The following is a 23,459-nucleotide window of genomic DNA, read 5'->3' as shown; positions in this document are numbered from 1 at the left end:
GGGAAGTTTACACCCTCCAGCAGCATGCAGCCTCATCGGATTCCATGGGGGAGCCTCACCAGGTCTTCTTCCTTACCACGTGTATCCCTTCTTCTGGGGGGTGGCGCCGCCCTAGGCAAATGCCTTGTTTGCCTTGTGGTAAATAAACCTCTATTTATGGTGCAGGGGCAGACTGACAACTCATGGGGCCCCCGGGCAATAGGGGATCATGGGGCCCCTGTGTCCTTGACCAAACTCAAAAAAGCCTATGAAAAAGGTAACAGGGGCATCTCATGGGGCCCCCTACTGACCCTGGGCCCTCGGGCAGTGCCCGAGTTTCCAAATGGTCAGTCCACCCTTGCTATGGTGTTAACTAATCTGCTGCAATTCAGAATACTGCCATGTTTCAGGCACTGGGAAATAGAGGGCGAGGTGATCAGTAGGAGGAGAGGACAGAATATTGATTTTCATTTCTAATCTAATTAACAGACGAGGAGGGCAATAGCGAATAGTGGTTCCTTCCTCTTGGCAGTTCTGTCTGGCAAGGGATGTGAATCACAAGACTAACTGAACAGAACTACAAATCAATAAACAAGCAATACAGTTTATATAGGTGTATTTAGCTGTTTGGCTAGACATGATCTTTGATCCTACTTGATCCTTGTATCTTCTGGCAGTATGTTCAATATGAAACATTACTTTTATCAGATCAATAGACAGATCTGGGATTTTAATGTACATACTGAAGGTAGGAAGAGGATTCATGTTACTGAGATTTGTTTGGTAAAATTTGAGGCCAAAACAGGGTCACTTGTAGGGAGACAGGTTAATGTGACAGTTCACAGATTGTCTCTGTTATCTTGGACAATGCCTCTTGTAGTGAGTGGTGGGGTCATCTGTCAGCTTCATCTCCAGGCCACACACATATAGCAGAGCTGTTACAGTGCGACCAGCCTGCTCTTGTCCATGGCTATAACCAGACAACACTGGGCAATGGCTGCATGGCATTTCTCAGGTTTCCTGACAAAGAAAACAGTGGACAGTTGTCTCCATTAATAACCTGTGAGAGAGGGTAACAATGCAGGGGCACAATTAAAAAAACGGGCAGAGTGCTGTCTCCCCATTATAAGAAGGGCCCAAATAGGGGCCATCATGACCAAGCAGGGCCGTCTAAACAGCATCATGAGCCCCTGGGCAAAATAATGCTTTGGGGCCCTTACCTGCCTGCTCCAATTTACGCACCTACTCTCAAGAATTAAAGTATAAATAGTTGAATGAATTAAACATATATTTATTAGTACTTTTAATAAAATCAATTTTAACCCCTTCATGCCTAAGGGTAAAACAAATCAAAATGCCTAAGCACAATTTTGCAACATTGACATGTGTTAGTAAAACAGTACATATCGTCACAGCTATTTTGTACATCCAGGTGACTTATACCTTGGTTTTTTTTCAGGACAAATCGGGCTTTCATTTCGTGGCAAATGGTAATGGATATCTCCTGATTATTTTTTTATTATCAAAGGAAAACTGGCCCAAATTATTAAAAAAAAAAAATTTTTTTTTATTTAGCTGTGAGTTTCTTAAAACTACAATAACCTACCACCAAAGAACAACCCCAAATAAATTTTCCAGCTCTTGACAATCGCAGCGATACCAAATATGTGTATGTTATTTGTTGTTTGTACCCGTAGTACAGCCCAGAAACAATAGTGCACATTTTGTTTTTGTCTATTTTTTTACCTAAAACACACTAACACTAACGCCAATTTATTTTAAAAGTCCCGACCTTTGACCCTGACCTTTTGACCTTAACCTTTGACCCTGACCTTGACCCAAACACTAACCCTGGCACTGAACTAGATCAAACCTTGATCTAAGTATTTTTTCTTTTATTTTTTAATATTTATTTATTTATTTATTTTTTTTACAAAAATTTTTTTCCTCTCTATGCCAGGAGTTAGAGAGATACAATGTATCTCTCTTCTCCATTCATAGAGAGAGAAAAAAAACAAGGGGGCCGGGATGTACAGTGACTGATCACTGTGATAGCTAATCAGAGGCTATCACAGTGATCATGTGACCCGGAATTGGGAGTACCGGGTCCCAAACGTTAGAACGGGACTCGGTGCTCTCAGTGACACCACGGTCTTTGTGCTGGGAGCGCGCAGTGCGGCGAGCTCCCAGCACAAAGACAGGCACGGAAATATGTGGCCCCACGGAAAAAAGCCCAGTTCTGTGAGGCTGCATATTTGTGTTACGTCGGCGTCAAGGGGTTAAACAATAAGAAAATGCGCTATAAATCAGAGACTAATACCGGTCATCTCGAGACAGCTTAGTAAAAAATGGTGGCTGTCCAGGCAAATCCAGAACAGTTGGCAAGTATGATGTAATGCAAACTTATTATGGTGCTCTTACACACTTGGGGCCCCTGGTCAGTACTTAGCAGTGCCCATGCATTAAGAAAGGCCAGTGACCAGGTATTATTATAATAAAAGCTGCAGATATTAAAAAAGACTTTTGAAATGACATGTTAAAGTTTAATTGAGATTATAGGGATTGGGTTTACATCTACTGCAATGCCATTCTGCGACATATAGGGGTTTATTTACTAAAGCTGGAGAGTGCAAAATCAGACTCACTTCTACATAGAAACCAATCAGCTTCCAGGTTTCATTGCCAAAGCTTCATTGAACAAGCTGAGGTTAGAAGCTGATTGGTTTCTATGCAGCAGGGAGTCTGATTTTGCACTCTCCAGCTTTAGTAAATAAACCCCATAGTGTTTTATGGGTAATATCCTTAAAAATGTTTTCAGTCTATAGCGGGGGTCTCCAAAGTTTCTAAGCAAAGGGCCAGTTTACTGTCCTACAGACTTTAGAGGGGCCAGACCGGAAAATGACCCGGCATCAGTGGGAGTAAACAATGCCCCATCTTTGGTGTTAGTGAGAGGAATTGTGCCCCATCAATAGTGTCATTGGGAGAAATTGTGCCCAATTATTGGTGTCATTGGGCCCCATTCTTGGTATCATTGGGATGAACTGTGCCCCATTATTGGTGTCATTGGCAGGGGTGTATTTACCACAAGGCAAACAAGGCATTCGCCTAGGGTAGCATTTTTTAGGGGGGAGCACTGCCCCCTGGAAGAAGGGACATATGCGGCATGGGGAGTAGGTGGGATATGAGAGAGGCTGTGGGCTGCTTGATGGTGTATGCAGAGCCCAACTGTCATTCCTGGGGATGTCCAGAGCTGTGAAAGTGAGTGTCTCTCTGTCGCCATGGGGGGGTGTAGTGGAAGGCTCTCTCAGGTAGAGGGGGATGGGGCAGGGGTGTTGTTGGTCATTGTCAGGCTCATTACATTGTGGTGGGGGGGAGGGGGTCTGATGTTGGTCGGTGTGAGACTCTCTCTCTGCCAGGGAGGGGGTGTGTGATCTTTGTGTTGCCTAGGACAGCACAAAACCTAAATACACCACTGGTCATTGGTGGGAATTATACTCCATCATTGGTATCATTGGGAGGAATTTGTTGGTGTCAGTGGATGAAATAGTGCCCTAAGGGCCAGATAAAAGCAAGCAAAGGGCAGCATATGGCCCCCGGGCTGCAGTTTGGAGACCACTGGTCTATAGTATGTTGTGAGCCTTGTTGTAGTAGTCTCAGCTGGAAAGGTAATGGGCATCTTACTTTGTCTGAACCATGATGATATTTCCTTGCAGCTCCCTCAGCTCTTGCTTGGCCAGAACCAGCTGTATAGATGGAGCTATCGCAGAACCTTTTAGCGACTGGATGTCAGACTCCTGCTGCGCCACAACCAGCTGTAAGGCTCGAATTTCTTCATCTTTCTTTAGAATGTCTTTGCTCATCTCCATAAGTCTGCAGTGGAAGAAACAACTATAAATATAACTGTCAGTTATTTTTCACCATCATTTTGATGGCTTTTGCAGGATCAAATAGAAAAATAATGGTGATTGAATGGATTAGGAAATTCTCACCATGTTTAAACTGCTTGTGTGCTTTATGGCATAATTGATGAATTCTGAAGCTATAACAATAATTTGTGCACTTTTTAAAATACACTGTGGACAATACAAAAAATTGAAGGGATGTCAGCGAATTTACCTTTTTTTTTGCATTGAATGATCGTATCAGACGTATGAATAATTAAAACTTAAAAACTGATATGTACTGCCCACCACGCACATTGCTATTTATAATTGATTTAAAAATGAGAAAACAACACAAAACATCATACTCCTCACACGGTTTACTAATTTTCAATATCAATCACAAACTTGAGACTCTACTTCTTTGAGTATTCAATCGGTATCTACACATGGTGAGAGGCTCTAAGGTTTATGGCTTTTACAGAGAAAAAAAACTTATTGACTGATGTGAATGTATAATATATATGTAAAGTGCTGCGTAAATTGGCGGCACTATACAAGTACCTGAAATAAATAAAATAAAAATAAATATTACTATTATCAATGTTATTATTATTATACAGTATTTATATAGTGCCAACAGTTTGCTCAGCACTTTACAATATAAAGGGAAAAAATACAGCAACGATACAGTTCACTACAAGGGGGTTAGGAAGGCCCTGCTCCTGGGAGCTTACAAACTAATGGGGAGGGGCTGATGGAACAAAAGGTAATAACTGTGGGGGATGAACTGATGGGAGAAATAGAAGATGTGGTTATTAGACGAAGGCAGGATTGTCTTCCCTAATTTTCCTGGGTCCTGGATTCCAGGAGCTTTGTAGAATATTGGTTGGCATAAAAGCTCCATTTCTATGTCCACAGCTTAGCTTGTAGGCAGGTGCGGTTTGTTGTCTCCACTGCAGGTGGCGCTCATACCAAGTGGCACCTCAATCTGGAAAGGAAGTCCAAGAGAAACAACGTTTCTCTATGATTTTCAGGGTCAATGGAGCAGCATTCCAGTTGGCTATACTTCATCCATGTGACCCACATTGGCCACCTTGGGTCAACAGGGTCTGTTTAAGTACCTGCCTCCGAGTTTTGGCATGTTTCTGGCGTGTGGCTAGTGTAGGGAGAGAGACCCGGCTTGTTAGAGAAAATATTTAGCGATAGGGAAAGGTTCCTGGCAAGGAGGGAAATATTAGGGACTCTCTATCTTTGAAAGGAGCTTCCCTCTTGGGACCGGACATGCACAGCCTCTGAAACAGACACTGTCGGCACCTCTCCTTCTACGCTTCTGACTACATTGAACTGTGAGTTTTTTTCCCAGTGGTTCTTCCACCAGGGTGTCTGTAACATTGGCATTCTGTTTTACATAAGTTTTAAGTTTTGCTGCAACTGGACTCTGTGTATTTACAACCCCACCATGCTGCAACTACTCACAAGCTGGTATCCAGATCTCTCTCTCTTTCCTGCCTGCTGCTGAGTGAAAGGCTGACTACTGACAGGACATTAAAAAGGTACAAGTGCCGCTTATTTGTTTTTAGAAATCCAATAAGAGACGTGTTAGTTAGGAACAGACCAGAATGGCTTGAATGAGGAGATGTTTTGTTCTTTTTATGCTATGGACTTGCTGTACACAGGCCTCCTACATGGAAAACATTCAATGCCAGTTGGGTATGTCCCACTATATAATTTTTCTAATAGGAAATGTTTGTTGGCAGCTTTAAAAAGTAAAATGTTCTACTACTTAAAAAATGATGATACCAACTTCTCTCTTCTCTCCCTCCCTCTTGCGCATTGCCAAAACAACATGGAGTAATTAGGTCATTGGTGTTTGTGTTTTTCCTTGTCATCACATGGAACATTTCATCCCAAATGTTCTATAGATTACGACTTTTTTTATTAATCCCCCTTCTCTGGTTCAATGTGATTGCCAAAAGGAAGTCACCTGCATCCTGTTTGAGAATATCATGTCACTTCCCTTCCCCTTCCTTCTCCAGACACTTTTATGTTTTTTATGATTGCAACAATACTCTAATATACGCCAACTCCTAATTCAAAGAAGGAGCCTTTTTGTAGAAAAAACACCTGACGCTTGTAAAAGTATCTAACGCTTTTACAAATGTTTAGGTGTGCTTACAGGCATCAAGCACTTGGGTGTTAATTTATTTTATTGTCCAGGATAATAATAATTTATTCTGGCCAATGAAATGAGTTAACACTCAAGCGCTAAACACGCATCTAGGCATGTTTACACGCATCTAGCATTTTTTCTTCCAAAATTCTGCTGCTCCTGGATGCACTGGCCTGGGTTTGCAAATGCCCATGCCACTAAAAGCTCCTAAAAGTCTATGTGTTCATGGACACATAGGGTAGCATGGAGGGGCGTTTACAAGCAGTAAAAATAAACATCTGACACCCGTAAAAATGGCTGCAAAAATGCCCTGTGTGCATGAGGCCTTAATGGCTGAAAGTGATATGTTAGCTACAAATGGTACCTGGTGAGGGCAGCAAATATATAACAATACATAACTGATCACACCCACATGGAAGAAAAATATATTTGAAATATATAAAATAAAAAAATTTGAAAAATATATTTAAAAAATATTCTTCCCAAATATATTGACATATATTTGAAATGCTACAATTTTGGCCATATTCAATATATTTCAATATATATATATATATACTGCATGCTGAAATGCGTTAAATGCTGTTGTTATTACAAAATATATGAAAAATATTTAAAAAAATACATTTCTACATTTTTTAAATGCATTTACAAATATATGTAAAAATATATGTTAAAATTACTTTTTTATATGTTAAAAATAATCTGAAGAATATATTTAAAAAATATATATTTTTAAAAATATTTTTCATATAGTTTGTAATATACAAAAAATGCATTTCAACATGCAATATATATATATAAGGGTTGGGGTAGGGGTTGGGGAAAGACCTCGCAACCTACCCTGTAAAACAATTGCTAAGAGAATTCATGGAAAAAGTTGCTTACGACTGACGGTCCATGTAATCTCCAAGGGTCGGATACGACTGAATGGATAGATAGAGATATATATATATTTTTATTTATTTAAATATATATTGAAATATATTGAATATGGCCATAATTGTAGCATTTCAAATATATGTCAATATATTTGGGAAGAATATTTTTAAAATACATTTCAAATATATTTTTCTTCCATATGGGCAGATTAAATAGCTTCAAACAATCTTGTTGTCGAAAATTATCGTTTGGCATTGCAAACAAAACGATGGTAGAAATGTAGTTAGAGATCCCTCCATTGCTGATTGTACCTAAATAATTAAAACTATAATTGTTGCATTATATTCTTCTGTTATCCTTGCAGTAATCATCTTATTGATTAATCACATGGTTACACATATATGGTTAGCACAGCATTAGCAATTATCTTACGTGGATACTACACACCACACATTGCCTTCTGCATATGTTTCTTGATAGGCAAGTTTTCTGATTGTGATTGATTGTATCATCTTAATATAATATTTATCCCTGGAATATATTCTATAATCTATGTGCTAGTTAAAAAATCAATCTACCTAAAAGTGACATTTAAGTGAAGATGGAGCTTGGTGGGCGCAATCAACCCTTGACTTCTTACATGTCTTGGATGCTCCAGTAGTGAGATCTTCCTGCCATAATTACCAACTCAGTTCATATCCATTTGGGAGCTTTGGGTGTTCCAGCTTCTCCTCCATAATATAGAAAATAAAATAAATCCAGTGGGGATGGTGGGAACCACTCATATTAGACACATCAGGTGTGCAGACCCCAGCACTTGCAGAAATCTCACTAATAGGGATGAGCTTTGGGTTCAGACTAAACCCATGTTCAGTCCGAATTTTAAATGTTTGGAGTTCAGTGAATGGCCAAATGAAACTAGTGTTTGACTGAGCCAAACCTGCGACTGCATGCAGTGAGAAGTGAAACATTTAACAGCTCTATTACTATCGCTGCTAAATGTGACAGCTTCCCCCTTAGGTTGGGCTTACATCATACAATTTTCTTGTACAATTTTCCTTTAGATTTAACAAAACCATAAAATATGAGGTCAAATGTAAACACTTTCAATTTCTATCCAATCAGGCAGGCAGGCCCTTGCACAACATAGTTAAATCTAAAGGATATTGAACAAGAACATTGTATAATGTATGGCCAGCTTTAGTCTAGTTGTTAGGGATTTGGCGCCATTGACATTGTAACAACCAGTGGGTCATCTCTGTGTGGCTGATTCAGCTGTTAGACTGGGATATTTTTCTTGTTTTGTGTGTGGGGTTCTCTCCTTAAAATTTCAGCATCCACCAAACACTAAAATGAATTCATATTTGGGTGGACTGATCATTTAAAATATACCTGTTACTATGCCTTTTCTTGGCAAAATACATTTTTTTAAGTGATCCTGTGCCCTGACATTAAGCCTCAGTATATACGATTTTTAGTGCAACTTTGCAGTCCAAATTTGATATGACTTTGATGTGACTTTGATACAACAGTCTCTAACACTGAAGCTGTATCAAAATCACATCAAAGAACCTTTTCTGAAGTTGCAGCAACTTCTGTAGTGTCAGTTGGAACGGCTCTCTTTTCACATGTCCTGCAACTTGGGGTCTTATAAGTGTGAAAGGAGACTAAATTATTTACATATTCTTATCAATAAGTAAAAGAGCTTTAAAACAAGCCCTCACTGACCTCTCTAGCTAATTGTAGTGTGAAGTAAATCATTCTCAAAGATCACAACAAGGATTTTAAAGTTTATGTATGGTCAAAATGTAAAACTATATATTCATTTCCACATTGTATTTCAATTATGTCTAGTCTACTCCAATTACTCTGAACAATCTTGAAGTTTGTACACTTACTTTGTGAAGATCCCACACATTTACTTTCTTGAATTCTGTGACACATATTCACTAAATCCTGTGAGTAGGTACTGCTGTGTCACACAGTTCACAGAGCCTGCCTTCTGGACTACAGAGGTACTGAAAGAAGGAGTTTCAGGAGGTGGAGTAAGTACAGGAATCACTGTTGCAGGCAGCAAGATACCATGGGATATGTAGTCCTTACAAACTGAAAGTAATCAGCAAAGGATAAGCTGCAAAGCATGCAGTGAATTCAGGAAGTTGTGAAAGCAGATGGGAAAAGTATGTTTTATGTACCTATGATGTGAAGTTTGAAGATGAATTTCTTCATGATGCCTATAACTACAGAGGTGAGAAGGAAGTGAAGAGCTTGTTTTAAAGTAATATTACTGAATGTTAAGAATATATAAATACTTATATTGTGCAGCACCCCTACCTTAGGTTGTCTGAATTTATATTTTGGCTCTGCTGTATTTAGCTGAGCAGCCTTTTTTACAGGTCTTGTCAAGTCTCCCTAAGCCTTGTGGTGTAACACTCCTGCCTGCCTCTGGAAGAGTAGGAGGGATAGCCACTGGATTATGAGTATTTATCTGACCTCTGCCAATTCCTAGAAGGTAGGTCCAGAAGGTTTTGCTGGGGAGAAGATACCTTTTTGGGAGAGTCTGTTTAGAGCTCTCTCTCTCTGTCTCTTCTGGAGCCTCTGCCTCTGGGAGGCAGCCTGTGTTACTGAAGAGCTGTTGCTTTCAGGCCTCAGAATTTGCTAGGCTGAGGGTTTGGAGGAACCTAGATTAAGGAGAATTTGCTGGAGGGCACTACTTTAGGAAGCTGGGCTGGAAAAGTACTGAAGAGTGTCACAGGGAAACTGGCTGGGGAGCTGCCTCTGGACATTGTGAGTAGAACCTTTTGCCTAGGGCTCCAAGTGTGCCTGTGCTTTGAGGGTTAAAAGCCAGAGGTTGCTACAAGGACTGTGACTGCTCTAACAGAATTTCACTGTGATTGGACACAGCTGATGACATGACAGAACCGATGTCATCGGCTCTTTACAGTGATCGGTGATCCTCTGTTTCCCAGGGCACATTGCACCACCGATCGCCACGCTGCGCGCCCCGAGGGTGTGCATGCGCAGTTAGAGTGGGAGGATGTCAAATGATATATGTCCTCCCAGAACGAGAGATCCACCGCCAGCCCGTCATTTCTTTATATGGTGGGTGGGACACGGTTAAAAATGTAATACAGTGGGGTTGATTTACTAAAAGCAAATAGACTGTGCAGTTGGCAGTGAAGTTGCACTCTCAGGGGCATTTGCACCAGATCTTAGTAAATGAGGGGAAGGTTCAGTTTGCAAAGAATAGCCAATCACATGCAAAGATAAAAAAATACAGCATTTTTGCTTGCACATGATTGGATGATGGAAGTAAGAAGAGCTTCCCCACCTTTTCTGAGCTCTGGAGCAATTGCCCTTGCAGCGTGCAACTTCACTTTCAAAGTGCACAGTCTATTTGCCTTTAGTAAATCAACCCTAGTAATTGCACTTTACTGTTCCTCAATAAAAATAAAGCAAATCTATTCACACAGTTTGAAGACATTACAACCTTTAGGTGGTTTATCTTTAGATCTCAGCTGCCAACCAAAGAGCAATGAACAACCTTTTTTGTCTATACAGCTAGTCTTTAGGGAGAGCACTTATAAATTTGTAAAAGAAACAATTTTAAACATTTTTAAATAGTAAGCATGTATACCGTAAATATGAATGTTGCATCAAGAATTCCTTTCAACAAATATGCTTGAAATCTAGTGCCAAAGGCCATGGTGGTATGCCCAGGGTTAGATATAAGCAAGGGACACAGGTAACAAACCCCACCTGCTTTGGTACTCTGCAGCCATCAAATTGCTCGCCCGACCACTGTATCCATCTCTGCTCCCTTCCCGATAGCTCTGCTCCAGCTTCTCCCGAAGCTCTCCGATTTCCTTCTCATACAGATTGCGAATGGTGATCAGTTGTTCCTGGAGATGCTGAACTGCAGATGTGCTGTCACCCTGTTAGTAAAGAATATTGGAAAATGCTAACCATAAATTAAATCATTTTAACGTAGGGGTTTCTATTGGGTAGATTTTCATCTATTTCTGTTTTGTTGGACCCACATCAAATGGGCAAAAAGTTTTATGCCATGTTCAAAATGTTTATCTTTACTTCCTGACACAGCAGGAAGGGAGAGATAATCTCTCTAAAGTAAGCATAAATCCCCTCTGCGACAGTTGTCACCAGAACAGGAGTCCGATTAGAAGATTTACCCTCATCTACTGTTCCAGTGGCAACTGTAAAATGTTGCATTCCACCATAACTTTCTGTCCCCATGCCAATGTTCACCAGAAAAATGTGAGAGGGTGAGGGACACAGACAGCAATAAAAACCTGGTAAAGGAAGGAGGTGGTTGAGCGGTGGACTCTGTTATGGATGAGTAATTGAAATAGGTGTTTGAATTGCGTATTGTTGGATACAGGGAGCTCTCTGAACCAGATCAAGGGGATAAAGGCTATGAGCACAAAAAGGATGAGCATGCCATGATCTTTTGTATTGAGTGCAGATCAGGTTTATTATAAGCAGAGTTCTAAAATTCTCCAACACATTTCAGGAGGTTCAGAAGCCCCCCTTCATTGGGGCTACAAACACAATGGTAAGTACAATGAATATAACTATACACAATACCAGTTGCATCCAGGGGCGGACTGACAACTCATGGGGCCCCTGTGTCCTTGCCCAAACTTAAAAAAGCCTATGAAAAAGGTACCAGGGGCATCTACTGACAGTGCCCGAGTTTACAAATGGTCATTCCGCCCCTGATTGCATCTTATTTTTGTCTATAGTCCTGATAAAGAGAGCGTTGTGAACTCCTGAATCAAGTTGGCCATATTTTAGAGCCCTGCGACTAATAAATCAGACCTAAACTATCAAAACTTTGTGTCATGCCTATCCTTTATCTACTAGCAATAAAATATTTCCAGACTGAATAGGAAGTTTAGGAAATAAACTCATTCATCAGATTATTTATTCTATGTTCACATTTGTTATATTAATAAAAAAAAGATACCTAAAATACTATGTATTTCCTTTACAGCTCTTCCCAATGAAGGATTCTAAAAACTAGAGAAATAACAATCATGGTTTATAGTTAGCATGAAAACGAAATCGACAACCGTGTCCGCCATCACTTCACTTTAAACAGCACCCGTGGGGTTTTCTGTGCTGCTGGTAAAATTTAGAAACGGCTGTGCTCTTGCTGGAGGGAGCAGAGTTATTTGTGCATGTGTTCAGATTTCTGCTTAGGGATTTTTATTATTGATGAAAATGTGTAAATCTGTAACACAGTATTTTTTTTTAGACTCTGAGGATTGTAGGATATTGATTTAAACAGGAATTTCTACTTAGATCATTTAGCTGACTTAACATTTAACTTGAACCTTTGGCTATACTATAGACATCAAAGTATTTACATATTCATAACAAGCTGCAGACTCCACTGACCTCTGTAGCTGCAGGTACTGTGGAGCAATTCATCCTTGGAGATCACAGTAGAGGTCAAGTTGAGGTTTGTTTTTGAACAGCTTGAACAACTTAGAGCAGTGTTTCTCAACCCTTATTCAGTCATGGCTCCCTTTAAAAGTATGTAAAATCTTAAGGCACCCCAAGTGCCTTAATTCCTTTCCAGCTACAGTACACTTATATGCAGCCCCATTGCACTGAGCTTTTTTCCGTGGGGCCACATATATGCATCTTCATCTTTGTGCTACCTAGATACCTAAATACCTAGATCAAAGTTTGATCTAGGTCAGTGCCAGGGTTAGTGTTAGGGTTAAAGGTCAAACTCACATTTTTTAAATTAGTATTAGCATCAGTTAAGTGTCAGTGTGTTTTAGGTAGGATTAAAAAAAGCAAAATGTGCACTATTGTTTCTGGGCTTTAACAGGTACATACAACAACTAACATACACATATGTGGCATTGCTGCAATCGTCGGAAGCAGAATTTATTTTGGGTTGTTCTTTGGTGGTGGGTTATGGTAGTAGCAAGAAATATACAGCTACAATTTAAAAAAATTATTTATTTTACTATATTGGGCCAGTTTCTCTATGATTAACAAACAAAAAATATCCATTACCATTTACCACCAAATGAAAGCCCAATTTGTCCTGAAAAAAACAAGATATAATCCACTGGAGTACACAAAGTAGTTGTGATGATATGTCTTACTAACACATGTCAAAGATGCAAAATTGTGCTTAGGCATTAACATTTGTTTACCCTAGGGCAGGAAGGGGGTAGATACCTTCTTTTAATGGGTTTTATTGGGTTAATGGTTTTCTTCTTATTCTATTTTTTGTTGTCAAATGAAAACTGATCTCCTACTCCTGAGGTGCATGGAATAACACATATGTCGGGCCTGGAAACAATATTACACATTTTCCTTTTTTTTTTTTCTTTTTTTTTTATCCTATCTAAACACACTAATACAGCTGGCCATACACTGTGTGAAATATGGTAGGTTCTTGATGAATTGGCCTTAATTAACTCAGTGGGTGGCCCTGTTGAAGACTGCATCCAATCAGACTGAGCCCCTGCTTGGGTATTTTGACAGCTGTGGGGCCGGCTGTCAAAATACAATAGCCAAATCAGGAAATTCATCTAGTATCTGCACCATGTAGTATTACAAAGGAAAAAAGTACAGGGACTGGTTTAAACTCTAGTGATCACTGTGACTGGCAAGAGTTGGTCTTACTGGCTCCTGATCGTTACTCTGAGACCAGGAACTGTCGGTTACAGCTCAGTTCTTTTAGTAAAAACACATGCGCAATGCTATGGAACGAAGTCCATTTCCCTGACGCCACATATGCAGTTGAGTATGTGAGTTGTCAAGGGTGCCGTTGATTGGCAGCAGCCCTGACAGACCTAGATGGCAACCAGGGATGAGCCGATGGTTCAGTCAAAACCTAGATTTAGACAGAACTGTATCCACTTAGACCCCATGTTCAGCGGGCACTGTGCATCATATATAGAAGCGGTATTTCTATGGCATCTATGTATGACTGCTTCCTCCTGTCACTGGTTCCTAAGGAAAATATCCCTAGGAACCACCGACCTCACAGGGAATCCATATTTCAGCTGGTGCCGAAATTCAAACAGTGTATGGCCAGCTGTAGAGCACCTAGTGTTTGTTTACATTAGCGGGCTAGCAGATTGCCAAGTCCATGCTACCATAGGAAGCCAGTGGTAGCGGAGCTGCATTTTCAGTGTTTCTGTTGTGAATTTTGAATGAGCTGCCCTATTCAAACACATAGCAAAGGTTGGCAGCAGTGTGAAAACAATCTATAGCTGGTCATACATACTTAGGTCTTCTTTCAAGTGTTCATAAAGAAATTGTTCATTAGTAAATTCAATCTTGCTATCATTGAGTCAAATAATTTCATTCGAAAGCCCTTAAAATTTCCTCCAGACCTGCTATTTGAATGAATTTCCAGATGCATTAATTAGGTTTCTTTGCAATAAGTACCAATTTTCCCAAACGAAAGTCACATTCATAGTTAGAACTTAAAATTATTTTCCATTCTGGTCCTTCAAATTTTCTGATCACCATGGTCGAAAATTAACATTAACCATTGTAAAATCTAATGGAGTATAGACAGCTTCACATCCTCTGTCAAATTTTTATTGCTTTCTATATCGCCACTGAAGAGATTTACCCTATATTTGTCCTGGTGACCATTATCACTAAGACATAGAGAGAAGGAAAAATCTAAAATTTTGAGTTGTTACAGAGCAAGCGGTCAGGTCAATCTTCCAAAAGGGACAAATGTTCTCCTAAGAGGGGACTTCCTATTACTATTGATGGGATTTCCTTTCATTCCCAGAAAAAGGAAAATATCTCTAGTAGGACACAGATAGGCAAGGGTAACCTGATAGGGGCTTTAACCCTTTCTTACTGTATACAAAAAAAAATGTTTTGCTGTATATATACTGTAATTTAATTTCTCTACAGTTTCTGCAGCTAGAGAGGTGAGTGTGGGCTGGTTTTAAAGCTCATATATGACTTATTAGGAATATGTAAAGCCTTTTTTATTCATAACCTGGCTACAGGTTTACTTTAACTCAACATTTTGCATTGATGATAATTGTTCATGCTATGGCATGCCCTTCCCCAGCCTCAAGCAACAGGTAACAGAGTGCCAGATGGGAAAAAGGCTTTGCAATGCATTAGTGGGTGCAGAAAGCACCACACACACCACCACATTTTTACTGAGTGGTAGGTACATGATGGTAAAATTACATAGAGGCACCACATTGTGCTTGTACAGTACAGTGGAGCTGGTTTGAGCGTTGTTTGTTTTTATGGGGTGGGGGGGTCCCCAGATTTGCTTTACAGTAGACAGAAGCTTTCTCATCAAAATCTCATATAAGCTTTGACATGTTAGTATCTCTTCAAAAATAATTTTCAATATTTTAAAATCAGCCACTTCCATAAAAATAATACCCAGAGATCCTGCACTTCCTGTTATAGGGTGGCAACATTTTGTCCCTGTCAAGCAGTTGTGCTCCTTTGTTGTCAGCCTATCACACAAGCTTCCAATACATATTAAAACTGACAGTTTCAACGGGGGATTTACTAAAACTGGTGCACAAAGAATCTGGTGCAGCTCTGCATAGAAACCAATCAGCTTCCAGATATTATTGTCAAAGCTTAACTGAACAAGTTGAAGTTAGAAGCTGATTGGCTACCATGCACAGCTGCACCAGATTCTGTGTGCAACAGTTTTAGTACATCTACTCAAAATTGTGCAGGCAATATTCACTGTTGTCACCATCAGATAACCCTACCTGATAAATACCATGCAGCCATAGCTGGGGTGCATGTATGCAGGAAGTGTCTACAGGAGATTGGTAGCTATGAGATGTAACAAAGTGTGAAAAAAGGTGAAAGCAAATATTTTATTAAAAAAAAACAAAAAAAAAAACAAAGCTTATGATACACGGTGTTATAGGAAACATAAATTCCCTTCAAGTAGTGATTATATCTACTTTAAATTCAAGGGGACAAAATCAATACTTTTAACAAGCATTTTTACAGACTTTTAGAGGGCTTTAATCAGCCTGAATTTTTACAGGCCATCTTTAAATTTATGGACAAACCTAAGCAATGGTACACATAAAACAAATTATACTTGTGTTTTACATTCATTTTAAGGCATGGTGTTGTACACAAAATGCTAGAAGTGTTTGTACTGCTGGAAAATGTATGCAAAATGCATCATAAAAAGCAAAAAAAAAAGTATTAAAACACGTAAAAATGTGAAGTCTGATAAAATGTTTGTGCATTTATAAGCACAGGAGGGTGAATGGACCCTAAGTAAGCTCACATGACCTGCCACTTCCTTTTCACAAGAACATCAGATTTTCCATATGAGAAATTTAAAAGGCTGGTTTTAATAGCATTGAAACTAAAATTGGTTGATGAATTTCTGGGAAAGTAAGAGTTTTATGTCTATTTCTTTTCCAGGAATGCTTCATGCCTGTCAGTAAATGTCTTTCTGTAGAATTAGATAACTTTATTAATAGCCACTGATGGGCAAGGAGCTCTTTATGGTGGCTTTAGTAGGGATGAAGGCCAAAGTGATGTTCTGCAAACTGAGTTACTGCTGTCAGAAAGAATGGTGATATTTTTGCAGTCAAACCTAAACTTTTTTCTGGTGCTTTATTTTTAAAAACCCAAAACTTGGCACCAGACATTTGTTCATGGACCTTTCAGTGTCTAGGACTAACCTGAATTTCTTTTAAAGGAAACAGTTTTGAGTCAATTTTATTTTAATTTCAGAGTTTTAAACTGATGTTTTTTCGCTATGACTTGACAAAGGATTCTAAGTGCAATATGGGCTAGCTAAACAGAGAGCAAATGCTATTTGCTAAATAGCCAAACAGACAGAGGTGAGGTAAGTATAAGTTGATGGAGGAGATGACCATTAACAACTTCCCATACGCCAACAGTATTGACTGCAGGCAGGTAGCACTAGCAGTCTGGATCACATACATGTGCGTCATCCAGCCTGTTCCAGGTTAGGACACAGCAAATTACAATTACCGGTAACCGGGTACCAGGCATCATGTGATTGCTATGATTGGTCATATGCTCTGATCTGACTTCCTGTTAGAGAAGGGGTGTCAAACTCAATTTCATCACGGGCCGCACCAGCATTATGGTTGCCCTCAAAGGGCTGATTGTATTTGTAAAACTATACACATTTTGAATCAAATAAAGTTTTATTGAGGCACAAATGTGAAATACAATAATTGTACAATGTCACAGTAGTGTAAAGGTAAGTAGCACAGTCGGGCTGACCAGCACTGCATATACTGCATACACAACATAACTGAGCTAAATCTCACAGTCAAGGCAACTGGACATCATGCCCTAACAATTTTGATAAAGATTATGGTTGCATATATCAAGGCAAGAAAAGGAAAAAAATATGAAACAAAACACACTATAAAAAGAGAGAAAAAACACCCTAGCACGTAGGCCAATGGACCAATTACATTGTAATATACTACCAACCAAGGATCTAAGAGCATGAGCAAGCCCTACACGGGGTAGTACCATAACAGCAACCTGAGTAGTCTATGTCAACATCCTAAGCTGGAGCAGACTCCATACAGTGGGGGTTTGTCAGAAGCCTAGCAAACCCTTACACCTACAACAGCCTATCCATAATCAGTTGAAGGGAAGCAAGTCCGGAATTCTCAAGCCATACCTGCCATATGGAAAATAATTTGTGATGAGCATTTTTATGTTGGTAGTTCTATTTTTTCTGTACCAGATTAGAATTGACTTGACCTACCAAAATGTTTTATAGTAGGGATGTGAGGAGACATCCAGAAGCAGGCAATTAGCTTACGGGCTATTTTCAAAAGTTGGATTATCGCAATATTATTCAGCGGAGGAAAAAGTTCCTCATCCACCTTGCCCAGTAGGCATACAACAGGATCCACTGAGACTTTAAGTGTATATCATACAGAGATAGTGTCGGTCACTTCTTTCCAATGCCTATATAGTTTTGAGCATCTCCACAACAGATGTATTAGGTCACCTTCATCCCTACAGTATTTTGGGCATCGTGGGAAATCCCTTCTGTCACACTGGTGCCATTGAATCAGTGTACAGTAGGCCTGGTGTAACAGAAACAATTGTGATAATTTGTATGATGGTGAGACTCAACTGAGGGGTACAGATTTTAGGCACAACTCCCATACCTCTCCCCATATTTCCCCAAGACCTGCTTCCATCTGCATCTGCAAGGCAAATGAGCAGCATCCTGCATAATAAAAACTAACGTGGAAAATTCCTAGTAAAAGATCTTTCCTGTCCAAGACTATATACATTTATCTAAGGCTTTTTTTTCAGGTAATAGGTGCAGAAACTAACCCACGCCCTTCCCCACGAAACCGCATCGCATGGTGGGTGTTGTCTTATTGCACTAAGTGGGAGGATCTTAAAGGGGGAGATCAATATCAGGAGTGCATTATGTGCAGGGTTCAGGGGTGCGCTATGTGCAGAGTGCAGTTTCTAGGGTGTCCTATGCTCAGAGTGCTGAGTTCAGGGGTGCGCTGTGTACAGTTTTTGTGTCTACAAGTGACAATGGTGAGCAGGGATCAGAGTGTGAAAGCCAGAGGTGGAAGAACAGAGTTCCTCCATGTTCCGGCTAAAAAAAGCCCTGGGTGCGAGGGCCACATGAAATGACCTGGCAGGTCAGATTCAGCCCGCCAGCCTTGTGTTTGATACAGGTTGGTTATATTCATTCTCCATAGACCCACTGGGGTTGATTTACTAAAATTGGAGAGTGCAAAATGCAGTGCAGCTCTGCAGAGAAACCAATCAGCTATTGTCAAAGCTTAACTGAACAAGCTGGAATTAGAAGCTGATTGCTCACTCCCAAGATGGACTACGCACTATGAATAATGAGATTTGTAGTTATTATTTTTTAAGGATTTTATTTAGTGTCACTTTAAGCACTTTTGAAGCCAAATTGGGATATGTTCCCATTCACATAGCTTATCTTAAAAAAAAATGAAAAAGTTATTTGTTTAAAAATGCTACCTAACCTGTGCACGCTGGATCTCAATGCTTGGATGGTACACTGTATGTTAATGCACTGTTCCTTATTTTGTCCCTCTACTTGCACTTTGAAGTTGATCAGAATAGCTTGTGGACCTATGTATAATCCTGTGCCAAATAAAAAACTAGAAAAGTTATTTAAAAACTTTTTTTAGATATGCTATGTAAATAGGAACACATAACAAAGATATAGTGGGGGTTTCTCAAATGTGACTGCAAAAGTGGAAATATACTTAAAATACCCTTGTGAGACTATAATTGAAGTAAGGATTTGGCTGCAGAAAAAACGTTTTTGACAGATCAGCTGTGGTTTAAAAAAAATGGTTGTCCTCTTATATTCTGAGTTTCTCTTTAAATCTCTGGGTGTCTTGGCTTCATGAGCAAACATGGTGGTATGCCTAATGAGGCCTTAATGTCATCCAACTGCTTCTGGGGTCACTGGCAGACCCCCACCCACCGTCACACACAGACTAAGGCACAGCAAGCCGAAGCATCAAGCACGTGCTCAGTGAAAAACATTAATCCTTCCCAAATCTGGCTTAATACCCTGTGCTAACAAAGAGACACATTTACTTGTCATCTGGTGTGACAACAACAGTCATTGTGCTGTTAGCTGTGTGTTTGCATATCATTAGCAGCAGGGGGATAATGGGACCCTCTTCACCTCATCATTGTGCTGTAATCCAATGTTACTTGTTTGTAATTAAGGAGAGCAAGTGGTTGCTGGAGAAGGTTTTAGCAAAGAAGTAGGATACATGTGAGATACATTGGGAGCACAATCCGTACATGTGAAATAAAGATTTTGGGACAAACTCACAAACCTTTGAAAGATCAATTCTTCAAATACTTGACATTTTTGTCAACGATCATTGGAACTTATGGATTTCACCAGTTAGCTGACCACTATTAACTTAGCATTTCCATTTCCTGTTAACCAGCTGGAAATTTGGGTCTCTAAATAACAATTAAAAAAAAATATTAATAATACTAATAGTCACTGCAACATCTGCTGTTGGCGATAAAAGTTGAAAAATTTGTTCCATCAACTGAGAAAGCCACACCATGGGCAAACATTTGTGGACCTTACCATCACACCTCCAATATGGCCAAAACATTGAGGTCTCCCCTTCAAATGATGGAGTTCAGGGGGTTATAGTACTGTTAATACTACAACGTAAAAGGACATTTTAAGACAACTGTGCAATTCCAACCTTGTGGTAAAAGTTTGAGGGAGACTTTCCTGTTCCAGCATGACTGTGACTAAGACCTGCATACAAAGCCAGCTCTATAAAGATATGGCTTGATGAATATGATGTGGTGAGACTCAAGTAACCTGCACAGAGCACTGACCTCAACCCTACTGAACACCTTTGAGTTGAATTGGAACACTGATTGTGAGACAGGTCTTCTCAGTACCTGACCTCACAAACATTCTTTTGGGTGACTAGGTACCAACCCCCAAAAGATACATTCTGAAAATTAGTGGAAAGCCTTCCCAGAAGAGTGGAGGCTGTTATTGTCACAAAGAGAATGGTGGGGGAATGGGAGCAACTCCATACGTTGGCCATGATTTTGGAATGGGATGCCCAGCAAGCATATATAGATATGATTGTCAGGTAGCCACAAACATATGGCCATATAGTGGGCAGTATAGTGCCCCAGAGGTCAGCACCTTTGCTTTAAAGCACTAGGGCCCTCAATTCAAAATAGAGATGTGTGAAGGGATCATTCGTCCAAGGAAAAATTATGGTTTTGCTGACATCATTCAGGTGTGTGGATGCCTTTCCCAGGAATTCACATAATGTAGACAAAAGAGCAACTTGAACTTTCATGTTTCCTAAATTGTAATTATAACCCAGACTGTTCCCATTATAACCAAAACTGTTATAAACTGAAACCAACCAAGTAAGCATCCCTAAAACAGGGGTCTTCAAACTTTCTAAACAAAGGGCTGATTTATTGTCTTTAGGGGGTCAGTGGGAGAAGAAAATGTATTGTTGTCAGTAGAAGTAAACAAGGCCCCAACTTTGGTATTAGGGGGAGGAATAGTTCCCCAAAGTTGGTGTCAGTGAGAGGAATAGTACCTCATCGCTGGTGTCAGTGGGAAGAATAATGCCCCAGTGTTGGTATCAGTGGCAGAAATTATGTCCCATTACTGGTGTCAGTGGGGGAATAGTGCCTTGTATCAGAGGGAAGAATAGTTTCCTAAGGCCGGATAAAGATAGGCAATGGACCATGTCCAGTCCTTGACCCACAGTTTGGAGACCACTGATTTAAGGGCTAGTTCACACTAGATGCATCAAAAATGCATGAACAGTGTTTCTATGTATTCTCTGGTTCACACTAGTGCAGTCAGTTCCAGTCAGTTTCCGGTGCAGAAAAAAAAAGTAGAACATGCTGCATTTGTTATGCACAGAACTGTACTGGAACATAGCAAACTGCATCAAAACTGCACTGGAACAGAGTGTGGTGTGAACGGTAAGCAAAAACGTATCCGGAATGCATCCAGAGTACATTTTTTGTAGTGTGAACTGGCCCTAAATGAAAAGGAATTTATTAAAGCTGGTCATACACTTTTATGCTATAAAAGCTGGTCATACACTAACAGATTTTCAAATTAACACTCTTAGGAAAGTTCCCATCAGTTCATTTGATGACACGATGACTGCTGTTCCAAAGTACGAAAGATGTTTGCTTTAAACATTTGATTTTACAGTTAATGGACTTTCGTAAACGAAAGCCATAGCCACTGTTTGTCATCCTGCTCCTTCAAATTTTCTCAGCACTGTGTTTAAAAATGAGTGACTATTTGGCCTCGTTAATGATTTGAAAATAAAATGAGAATTCTTAAAACAAACAAAACAGCTTAAAGTGATATTAAGGCAATTTTAAAAATTTAAATAAAAAGATGTTATACTTATCTGCACTGTGCAACGAAATTGCACAGAGCAGTCCCTTACCTCCTCTTTGGCGGTCACCCACTGGTGCTGTCTGATCTTTCTTCCTCTTGGTGCCCACTTATCAAGTTGTATGCTATAGGGGCACCCATGCTGATGCTCTTCCGAGCTGCGCTGTGTGCGTCCATAAACACACAGAGTGCTGGCTAGCCACAACCTCACTCCCTCCTCACAGGAGTTTGACAGTAGCTGGTGCCTATGGCTCCTACTGCCCTCAGTGTCTTCTGTGAAACTAGAAAGTGAGGGGAGTGGTGCTGCAGCCAGGATAATGCTGGAGCGGTGAGTCAAGTGTTTATTGCTTTCTTTGCTCCTCCTTCCCTGTGTGAAGGGAAAGAGAGGGGAGAAGAGATCCAGCACTGTGCATGGGGGGAGCTTATCTCCCCTATCTTCACAAAGCACGCGAGCTATTGGCTCCTGCTGCTGTCAGTCAAATGCAGTGAGGAGGAAGTGGGGGGCGGGGCTGATCCCCTCTGTGTGTGTCTATGGAGAGTGGCGAAGAAGAGGAGGAGCCAAGATCACTGGTGGGGGACCCTAGAAAAAGAGATTCGGGGCTGCTCTGTGCAAACCATTGCACAGAGCAGCAAGTATAACATGTTTTTATTTTAATAAAAAAACCTTACCTTTATTGTCACTTTAAGGTAAAAAATTATATTTTGACTTTAGAACCACTTGAAATATGTACACTTTAATGCAAATATAACCAATTTGTACAGCTTGCAGTGCAGAACTGATCAATCAGGGCAACAAAGCACCCAGAAGTTGGCTTTTGTGGGTGACTCATCTGTGTAGCACAGTCTGGGGAAAGCATATATTGAAGGGCAGACATAAGGACCCTTCTCTGAATCTGCTGTTCAGATGCCAGGCAGATGAGCAGCTGAAAAGCACTCCAGAAGAAATAAATAATTGCAATTGGTGATTTATTTATGCCCTAATTATAATTCTGAGCATGTTTTTTTACCCCACAGGTGTAGTTATACTGCATTTACTTCCTAATCAATTAGTAAACTTCCGTAAAAAAAAATAATATCACTCTATACTGCATTAGCGTGAATGTAATTACCTTGCAGTGCCTAGAAAACACGGCACTACTATTTTCACATGTAAAATAAATTTATGCGACAATGGGATATGACATTGGAGGGTTATGATGGATTATAGAGAAGAGCCGGGGGGAGAATAGATACTCTTCACAATAGAGAACAATTCTGCTCATCTTGCAGCATTTTTCAGTCTCCAGCGAGGTAAATGAACATTCTAAAGCCCTTTGAGGAAAAGTATAAGTGAAGCCAAAGCTTTAATATTTTATTGATTTACTGTACAGCTTTATATCAATAAAAAGCAAATAGTAAATACATAGCCCTGTTGTGTACAGTGCAGGATACTTTCTTTTATTTGTTAAAGAGTATCTAAATCCTACATTTTACATTCCTAATATGGGCCTGCTGTACCATGTACTTGTATGAAAAAGTATCCCGTTCTCTTTGTATTGCTTCCTATGTGTGAAATCCCTTTTGTTCCTGCCAGACTATCTGC

General features: G+C 39.9%; 1 protein-coding gene across 5 annotated transcripts in view; it reads right to left on the bottom strand.

Moving 5' to 3' along the window:
* Positions 1-23,459, bottom strand: part of LOC149449334 (lamin-A-like) — a 169,392-nt gene that overhangs the window by 134,155 nt on the left and 11,778 nt on the right. For all 5 annotated transcript variants that reach the window (XM_089693358.1, XM_089693360.1, XM_089693362.1 and 2 more), the window contains exons 3-4: positions 10,675-10,850; positions 3,661-3,849 (exon numbers count right to left, since the gene is read on the bottom strand). In XM_089693358.1, coding sequence (XP_089549484.1) covers positions 3,661-3,849; positions 10,675-10,850 — 365 coding nt within the window. The remainder of the gene's footprint in view (positions 1-3,660; positions 3,850-10,674; positions 10,851-23,459) is intronic.

Source organism: Staurois parvus, unplaced genomic scaffold, assembly GCF_062004578.1.
Source record: "Staurois parvus isolate SC_StPar_1 unplaced genomic scaffold, SC_StPar_1.0 ptg000629l, whole genome shotgun sequence".
NCBI lineage: Eukaryota > Metazoa > Chordata > Amphibia > Anura > Ranidae > Staurois > Staurois parvus.
The sequence above is the reverse complement of the archived record's forward strand: the minus strand, read 5'-3'. Positions and strand labels throughout refer to the sequence as shown.